This window comes from Lethenteron reissneri, unplaced genomic scaffold (assembly GCF_015708825.2).
Source record: "Lethenteron reissneri isolate LAM-NWPU_2019-01 unplaced genomic scaffold, ASM1570882v1 scaffold_1451, whole genome shotgun sequence".
Taxonomy (NCBI): Eukaryota; Metazoa; Chordata; class Hyperoartia; order Petromyzontiformes; family Petromyzontidae; genus Lethenteron; species Lethenteron reissneri.
This window is the reverse complement of record NW_026891170.1, coordinates 1-10000: the sequence shown is the minus strand read 5'-3', so window position 1 is coordinate 10000 and position 10000 is coordinate 1. Positions and strand designations below refer to the sequence as shown.

General features: G+C 46.2%; 1 protein-coding gene across 1 annotated transcript; it reads left to right on the top strand.

Moving 5' to 3' along the window:
- Positions 1-2725: 2725 nt before the first annotated feature.
- On the top strand, positions 2726-9201 carry LOC133362353 (dnaJ homolog subfamily B member 3-like; the record flags this gene model as incomplete). Its single annotated transcript, XM_061581278.1, has 7 exons — positions 2726-2985; positions 4438-4532; positions 5795-5863; positions 5996-6071; positions 7281-7453; positions 8308-8457; positions 9088-9201. Coding segments are annotated over exons 1-7 (726 nt in total), but the record flags the coding sequence as incomplete, so codon positions are not given.
- Positions 9202-10000: the final 799 nt, after the last annotated feature.

The window sequence follows — 10000 nt, the reverse complement described above, 5'->3', positions numbered from 1 at the left end:
ATCTCAGTTGTGGAGTTTGTAGGTAATGTTTAGAATTTGCTACATTTTGACCCAGATGTCAGCATGCAATGGCCGACTCGTTTTGATTGGCGCATTAGTATGTTGTACATACACTGTTAAGCAGACGGTGCGTATTTTTTAAATCCTTTATATTAAGTTTGCGTGCTTGCTTGCTTGCTTAGGACCGTGCAAATCTTTCGGTCGTTTTTTAACCCACTTCCTGTGATCCAATCGAGCTGACATTTTCCACACAGACTCGTCGTGAAAAAAAATTCCCAAAATTTTACACTTTTTAGGTAAAAAATTATTTTACATTTATTCAAATAGAGCGCATTCATGGCTTTGGCTGAACGTCAGAGTGTAAGAGCCCAGAGCGTAACCCCTCCACAGGCCGTGGCGGAGTAGCGCAGTTGGTAGCGCCTTCGCTTCCCATGCCAAAGGTCGCGGGATTGATCCCCGCATCCTCCACAGGCGAATATATTTTTAAATCCTTTATATTAAGTTCGCTTGCTTGCTTAGGACCGTGCAAATCTTTCGCTCGTTTTTAACCCACTTCCCGTAATCCAATCGAGCTGACATTTTCCACACAGACTCGTTGTGTGTGACAATTTTCGTGAAAAAAAAATCCAAAATTTTACACTGTTTAGGGAAAACAAATTAAATATTTAATTACCAATTGCTTAATGGTGGCAGACAATCATCTGACCCATAGGTGGCAGCCATCTCAAGCCAGAGGACGAGAGGACTCTAGCCGCCACGCATATAAAGGATTTAGAGTGAAAAACTTTGTTTTTACGGGTTTACTTGTTTAAATTAGCTTCTTGTTAATAGGATGTAAACTAATAAAGCATATTTCAGTGCAGTCATTCAATTTTGTTCATATGCCTGTCAATAATTTAGACTGAATACTTGTCTGATGGTGTGCGTACATGTAACCTTTTGTCTATAAGGGTCAAACATTGAATAAGTGATGTTAGGACACAGTGTGTGTTTTGCAAGTAACCTGTACAGATAACTCAGGTGAGACTCATTGTGCTTGTGATACAGGTCAAAGGGTATTTTTGTGTTTTCAGGAAGAATCTCCCTCTGGAGCAACTCATTGTCTTTGAAATAGCGAGCACACTCGGATCATTCATCAGTTACAAGGCATACCGCTTAAAAGTTACACGAAAAGGAGGAACATTCTCTACAACACGAATTATAATTTTGTATTACGTGTTGACGTAGATTTTGTCGAATTAGGACAAGAAATGGTCATTGCTGATTGGAAAGTTACAAAAAGAATTGCACACGAGCGACGCATCCACACAAGCTCCCCATGCTCCGTTTTGAAGTTTTAAAATGAAACAACTTTGAATTGTATTATGTTTTGAAATTGATAATTGTATTTCTTCATTAAAAGCTTGTTATTTTACATCTGGAAGACTTCATTGAAAACGACATTTCGTGTGAATTTTCTCTCGTCGTGAAGTAGATGGCCTTGCCGGGGATTCTGTTTGATGCGGACTTTCACCTGGTTGGAATCGCGGGGTGGAGATGAGGCGACACAGAGTTGGCCGTGCCAGAAGACCGCCGTCTGCAGATCGATTCCAACGCGATCGAACGTCTGGCCCTGCGCCTCCGTCGTTCATGCAGGGGGCGCGTAGGTTTGCAGCGCCCCCTGCATGAAAGCGACGGAACGTGCAGCGTTCGTCACAGATAAATGAAGTCGTGTGCTTATATATTTACGTATAAAGTGTACACCACAACCGGTCCACAGTTGACTTGCACTGAATGCTGCAGTTCAACGACAACCACGTGGTGACGCGCGCCTGTCACCCCGCAGCGCTGTGGCGAGCGCGGGGCTTGGCCTGATCGCACAGATGTGAGAGTCTCGTCGCTTGGACGCCGAGGTGCCGTGCACGGCCAGGAGAGGGCGCTGCAGCGAGCGTGGACTCCTGACAGTGTCCGTGTGTGTGAGTGAGTGTGTGAGTGTGTGTGTCTGTGTGAGTGTCCGTGTGTGTGGCGTAGATCGGTGACCCCCCCCCTCGCAACACTCCCAAATGTAAACGCTCGTGACGGTGCAGGGCGTGGGTTCGAATCCCGATCCTGACGCCCGTAGAGTTGGAGTTTGTCAGCTCTCACCACCACCACAACCACAACACCCACCACCCCCACCACCCCCCCACCACAACCCCCCCACCACAACCCTCACCACAACCCCCACCACAACCCCCCCCACCACAACCCCCCCCACCACAACCCTCACCACAACCCTCACCACCCACAACCCCCACCACAACCCCCCCCACCACCCCCACAACCCCCCCCACCACAACCCCCCCCACCACAACCCTCACCACAACCCCCACCACCACCCCCACAACCCCCCCACCACCACCACTCCCACCACAACCCCCACCACCCCCCCCACCACAACCCTCACCACCACCCCCACCACAAATAATTAATTAAGCGCCAATTAATTAAATAATTAATTAGCCGTTTAATTAATTAAGTAATTGATTAAACGTTTAATTAATTGCCAAACGGCCAATTAATTAAATAGGCCGGAAGTCTTCTTTAATTAGTTGTCAAGCAGCCAATGGGAAGCCGCGTGGTGTGAGGGGCGTGGTCGGCGTTGAACCAATCAGCGGACGTCTCTGATACTTTTGCCAGCGACCAATCAGAGAGCGGCGTTTCCGAGTCACGTGATGCTCCTGCGGCGCTCGGCGTGGTTAGTGTCGGAGGAGGGTGGTGGTTGTTGTTTGTGTTGTTTGTTGTGTTGTTGTGTTGTTGTTTGTGTTGTGGTGAGTGTTGTGTTGTTGTTTGTGTTGTTGTTGTACACTGCTAGTATATAGTAGAGAGTGTGTGAGTGGTGGTGGTAGTGAGTGTTGTTGTTGTTTGTGTTGTTGTTTGTGTTGTTGTTGTTTGTGTTGTTGTTGTTGCTATCGGACATGAGCTTGACCCGTCAAGAGGCCTACACGGCGCTGGGACTTCCCAATGGTGAGTCGCGTGGACACACAGACAATGGTCCCCCAGGTAGCCTTGGCAGACTGCAGGGGCAAGTGCTGCTAGTAGCGAGTAGCAACACAGACAAAGGTCCCCCAGGTAGCCTCTAACAGACTGTAGGGGCAAGTGCTGTTAGCGAGCACCTATGAAGGCTACCGGCACTGTGGCACACGAGGGGGGTGGGTGGCCAGCACCACGCCCGGCCGCCTTTGTCTCCCAACACGTACAGTACTCGGCCTTTCGTGACCGATATCCATGTTTGTTTGTTTGGGTAAGATCGCGTAAATATCAATGTGTCTCGATTTAAAGCTTCTTTCGTGACTGCAGGGATTCATCTTCTTGGTTACTACGGTAAAGTCATCACGTAGAAGGGAAATAATAAAATAATAAAACATCATAAAATACGATTCTCACGACGTTTCGGCCACAACGCAAGCAGCCGTCCTCAGGTGAAGAACAGGTCTGTCGGAAAGACAGTGTCAGACGCTGTCTTTCCGACAGACCTGTTCTTCACCTGAGGACGGCTGCTTGCGTTGTGACCGAAACGTCGTGAGAATCGTATTTTATGATGTTTTATTTTTATTATTTTATTATTTCCCTTCTACGAGACTTTACCGAAAGCACCAAGAAGACGAGTCATTAATCGGGATAGAAATGTGCGTCACGCCACGTCAATAACCATCTGCCCAGATGTGTACGTGTGCTCTGTGTTGTTTGCGATAGTTTTGCTGCGTTGAATCGCCACGTTTGTTGGCTATCATTTGTGGCCACATGGCTTCTGACAAAGAGGCTAACAGCTCGGTTTGTCTATGCCTGGTAAGATACAAAAAAATTAACCCGTAAAAACAAAGTTTTTCACTATAAATCCTTTATATGCGTGGCGGCTAGAGTCCTCTCGTCCTCTGGCTTGAGATGGCTGCCACCTATGGGTCAGATGATTGCATTGCACCATTAAGCAATTGGTAATTAAATATAATATTTTTTTCCTAAAAAGTGTAAAATTTTGGAATTTTATTTCACGAACATTAATTGTCACGCACAACGAGTCTGTGTGCAAAATGTCAGCTCGATTGGATCACGGGAAGTGGGTTAAAAAACGACCGAAAGATTTGCACGGTCGTAAGCGCACAAGCACGCAAGCGAGTGAACTTAATATAAAGGATTTAAAAAATAGTTTGCTTGTATTTGTGTATTTGTGTATTTTTAAAGTGATTTGTTTACATTTCCTGTACAATGCTTTGCACTCGTGTTGTTTGCTGTTGCATTCTGGACGTCTTTGAAAAGGAGCTCTATGGCTGTTGTATAGATTAGATCTTGAAAAAGAATACAACGTAAGAAAATCCAATTGAAATGTACAAATGTGTCATTATACGGATCTGTCAATGTATGTAATTGAGCGGTGTTTTGTGTGCCACGTGTTTAATGGAAGCTAGTTGTCATGCACAGGAGCCCCTGAAGCAGAAATTAAATCCGCATACAAGAAGCTCGCTCTGGAATGGCATTCAGATAAGAATAATCACAGCAGTGACACTGCTACCATTGTGAGTAGCAAGGAGTGTTTGGTATATTTGATATTAATGTGATGGAACGTATGCTGCTAGTATTTGACATTTTCTGATGGTTCACTCATGCTGAGTGAAATACAATTGAACAGCATTGTACTGGTTCTAAATATCAGCATCGTTGTCATATTTGTGCACTTTGAGCATTGTACATTGATACTGGTAGGGACCAGCCTGGTTACACCAGCCCACAGGGGATTATTGTGTCCGTCGTGCAGGGAGGGGCTGGGTGGGAGGGAGGGGCTGGGTGGGGAGGGGCTGGGTGGGGAGGGGCTGGGTGGGGAGGGGAGGGTGGGGAGGGGCTGGGTGGGGAGGGAGGGGCTGGATGGAGAGGGGCTGGGTGGGGAGGGTGGGGGAGGGGCTGGGTGGGGAGGGGAGGGTGGGGAGGGGCTGGGTGGGGAGCGGCTGGGGTGGGGAGGGTGGGGCTGGGTGGGGAGGGGCTGGGTGGGGAGGGTGGGGCTGGGTGGGGGGGTGGGGAGGGGAGGGGCTGGGTGGGGAGGGGCTGGTCACCCCGTGGTGCCCTTATAAAACTCAACGTTTCACCTACTCACGCCGGCTTGTGCCCGCCCTCACAGTCGGGCATATTTGCGGAATACACCACGCCGCCGTTGACCCTGCAGGCCGTTGACCGAGCAACCCAACGTTACTTGCATTATGACTGCAGGTATTGTGGTCTATGCAAACATGACTCCTCGTAAAAAGGTGTCAATTTTGTTGCCAGATAGAAGGGTAAAAAAAACAATTATCATATTTTTACTGGCAAATGAGGTTCCAATGGTCTAAATGCTTACCCCGAGCTCTCATACTCTGATGGTGCATTGTCTTTGAGTTGTGCGCCTTTTGGCATCATCTGGTCCAACACCTTGTGAGACTAGGCTCTAAGGAAAGCTGTCTTGGGTGTGGACCAATCAACTTCAAGGACAGTGCATACATTATCAGAGTTGTGGTTTTTTTATCATGACTGCAGGTATTGTGGTCTATGCAAACAGGAATCCTTGTAAAAAGGTGTCAGTTTTGTTGCCAGATAGAAGGGGAAAAAAACAATTATCGAATCAAATCCCGTGTGCGACCTCTGTGGTGTCACAATCACAGGCTGCCAAGCCCCTGACGCACTTGACAGACATTGACGTTGTTCAATCCCACAAGTTGCGAAAGCTGAACACAACGTGGAATAATGGACATCGTTTCGTCGAAGGTGTTCAACCTCTGTCAAAACTTAAATTTCCTTTTGTACAATACAGAGATTTCAGCAAGCTACAGGAGCATACCAACTCCTTGCTGCGGAGAAAACGGAGGCTCACATGAGCTTGGTAAGCCACCGATAAAATGAATGTGAATGCGTGTAATGCAACACTTATACTCTAATATCGTAAATTTTTAAAAAAATGTGTTGTGGTTGATGAGTCAATGTTATCGTCTCGTTGTATGATGTACCTTTTCAGGAGGACATACTGGATTTATTGAACATGATGTTTTTTGGAGCTATGGGTGGATTCCCATTTCATCGTCGGCGTTTTGGTGAGTGAACAAACACACAGAGAATCGTGTACACTACCAGCTCAATGATTATTATGTTGTTCTCTTAATAATCTAATGACCCGACATGCGAAGCACATTTTGAAAAATCGATCCAGAAAGACCTCGGGTCAAAATCTATTTGCCACACGATTCATGTTCTGTGCCAAGGGCCAAATTAACTTTCTTGCTCCTTAAAAATGTAAGAACAATACATGCTAATGTATACATTTTATTATAAAACTATATTATTCTAAATTACTAAACTATGTATTTGGATATTCTTGGTTCTTTCGGTGAAGTCACGTAGAAGGGAAGTAATAAAATAATAAAATAAAACATAATAAAATAATTCTCACGACGTTTTGGCCACAACGCAAGCAGCCGTCCTCAGGTGAAGACAGGTCTGTCGAGGCAACAGCGTTTTTTTTTCTTTTTTTTTTCTTTTAGACGCTGTTGCCTCGACAGACCTGTCTTCACCTGAGGACGGCTACTTGTGTTGTGGCCGAAACGTCGTGAGAATTATTTTATTATGTTTTTTTTTATTATTTGATGGTTTCCCTTCTACGTGACTTTACCGAAATAACCAAGAAATATGAATCCCTGCAGTAACGAAAGCTTTAAATCGAACTTTATGTATTTGGATATTTGGAATAGACTATGTTTTGTTGTTTGTTACCACCTGTATTTGTTTTAAAAGTAATTATGTTCGTGCAGTGGGAGATTGCCTGAATACAAAAACAATCAAGGGAATCCATTGACAGTGGGCTGCACAAGTAAAAAAAACATAATTGTAAAAAAAATATTAAAGTTGACAAACACTTGTGGTTTCTTTGTGAATAAGAATGTGGTTGTGTTTGAGTCACATTCACATAGGAGGCATTTGAAGTCTTACAATGCATGAGATTTGCTGGAAGTTTGTATACATGCTTTGTGGAAATGCTTTCCAGTGTACGTCATTTAAATTCATGTTTGCTGTTTGTGGACCTTGTCACCAACAGCCAATGACCAAATATTTTTCAGTTTGAACATTTGAATTCCCATAGAATTAAGTCTTTGGAATGTAATGCCTTGTAGCTCATAGGCAGGATACTTTATATGAATTACATGCGAATCTCAACGGGCTGGCGTACGTGTGCCTGTATACCGCATACTGTATTAATTTCAACTGAACTTTGAACATTTTACCACCGCCAATCCCACCCTTGGCAGTATTCTCCAATGGAGATCGAGACAGGTTTTACATCTCGGATGACGGCAATGTGGATGACCTGTTGAACCCAAGCGGGGGTTCTCACGAACCCAGCGCCTATCCCTGCCAGAGCAGCCGTGAACCTTACCATCGTACGCAAGCCAGCAGCAGTAACACCTCCACAGCTCACACGGTACGTAGAGCAGAGGTCGCAAACGGGTTTTGATTCCTTACCCGTACCCGGCCGCACCAGGGTTGCAAACGGCTACCCGTACCCTACCTGTACCCCTACTTACAGCTGTCACCTTTCCATCACGTCAGGGCCACGCCACTCGGCTTCCCCCCATTGGCTATGGACCAGGACCGGCAGAGCCAATCACCGTGACGAGTCGTGATACGTCATTGAGCCGGATACATCCTCACAATACACTATCTTACATGGTCCTGACAATCAAACGGTGGACCTTGTGTTGACGCACAGTGCCTGGCCGAGTGTGTCCACGTCAGCACTGGGGTGCTGGCCACAGCAACCCCCCTCGTGCGCTGCGCTGGCCAGGCATGCGTGAGGAGGCTCGCTCCCAAAGCCACGAGTGGATATTCCACATTCTTATGACGGGGCCCCCAGACTCGGCACTTTTAAAACTCGGCACTCTTCGTTGAAAATCCACGTGGTCTAGTGTCTGCGACATCTCTGCAACACACACATGAAATTGATGATCTATTCAGACTCGTGTTTCATTGTGGAACCTTATGGGTAACAATGTATGTACACACACCTCCATTCTGTGTTTACACATGTACACACATCATTTGTATTTGCCATCAGCCTTTTGGCATTCCAGACCAATATTATTCAGCAGTATTCATCCAAGCTACCAAGATCTGGACCAGTTTTTACCTCCTGAGTCTTAGTCATCAGTCAGGCTTGTTCAATGAACCCCGCTGGGCTAAGCGCTGACGTTAGGTGTTTGCGATCAGCACGGCACTCCCGCAAGCCTGCAGGCCTAACTGGGGGATCTCTGTTTGTGTGTCCGTGCGATCTGCAAGACTCCACCTTTGCTCGCACCGGTGACAGTGGCCAAGTCGCCTTACAAGGGCGGCATCCGCAAGCCCCTTGCCATGGGGGAGGTCGTGAAGAAAAAGCGAAAAGTTTTGCATCTGTCGGACTCCGAGGGCTCGGACAGCATGGATTTTACGGTGAGTAATGCGACTGCTTTGATTGAAATTCTTTGGACGATGCAATGGGACTCGATCCACTCTCGTAGGGACAAAGCGGCTCGCTTGAGCGCTAGGGATGATTGGGTCATGTGTGGATGTTCACGGCTGGATAGAAGCATTCTCCTAATGTGCGGTGCGCTGTGAAACTCAGAGCTCGACCAACTGGGGGGAGAGTTTTTCCGCAGATAATTAAATAATTGCTGTAATCTAATAAACTATGTCATTGTAATCTAAGCCATTCATTTGACAATAACATTAAACAAAAAATTTACAATTTAAAAACTAAAATCACTTCTGCAGTTTAATGCGAGTCTCCATCACCATCAATCAGATTCAAAGGGTCACTGGATGTGGGAAGGTGGAATAGACGTCTTGACGAGCTTGGAGCATTTGTTCAATGAACGTAGGATGGATGTGCCAGAGACGGAGAGTGCTCACAAAGCATGCCCGTGACCAAGGGACGGGTTTCTGAATTCCCAAAATAAAAAAAATGCAAATGTCGATTTGCTCGTACAATGCACTCGTATTCCGGCAAGGCCGAATAAATGTTTTAAATTGCAGGATCTTTGCGTGATTTTGTGTTCATTGATATTCACGTTTATACGCTAGGTCGACGAAGAGCTGCTCGCAAGTGTGTCGGGCGTGATGCCGTCCAAGCGAACTGAGCAGGCCAGGGCAGCAGGCAAGATGAGATCTGCCGTCGTTGTCACGCGTGTCAAGACGGTGAGTGCACCAGACTCGCAGTGCCGTTTGATCTCCCGGCGCGGCAGGTTAAACAATGCTGATGATGATGATGATCTTCTTGGTTCTTTCGGTAAAGTCACGTAGAAGGGAAGTAATAAAATAATAAAAATAAAACATAATAAATAAAATAATTCTCACGACGTTTCGGCTACAACGCAAGCAGCCGTCTTCAGGTGAAGAATGAGACACTGCCAAGCTAGGAGCTTATATAAAGCTGCGTTGGAGGTGGAAGAAGAGCGCCTTAACAAAAGAATGTGCATATGAAGAGGAATTTAGCATATTCATGGAAAATACGTAGGAGGTGGGCGGGGGGGTTTCAAAGTCATATTATGCCCATGCATTATGCAGGATCAACAGCACCAAGGGGGGGGTGCAGGGATTAGCAGTAACAAAGGAAAGGAATGTTAATGATATGTAGCTGCAGTTACTCAACTAGAAGAAGTTACAGCAGCAGATGTTAGTGTAAAAGCGTTTGGTATTACCTTAGAGTCGCGGCATCTCTTCAGAAAGGTGAGAGACTCAATTAGCTGAGCCTTCTTATCACGGAGCTTGTTGAAGGATCTCAAAGTTATGTGGAAACCCTCCCCGTAGAGGCGGTTAAATTTCGATTTAAAGCTTTCGTGACTGCAGATGATGATGATGTCACGCACTTTTTCTCTTACTCCAAAATATCATTGTTGCTCTTCAACAATCTTTCACGTGGTGAGCCGCTTCGTAGAGCTGCTCGCGCTTGTGCCGGGACGCTTCTGTAAGAGAAGCTGATGGTTTAGTGGGCCTT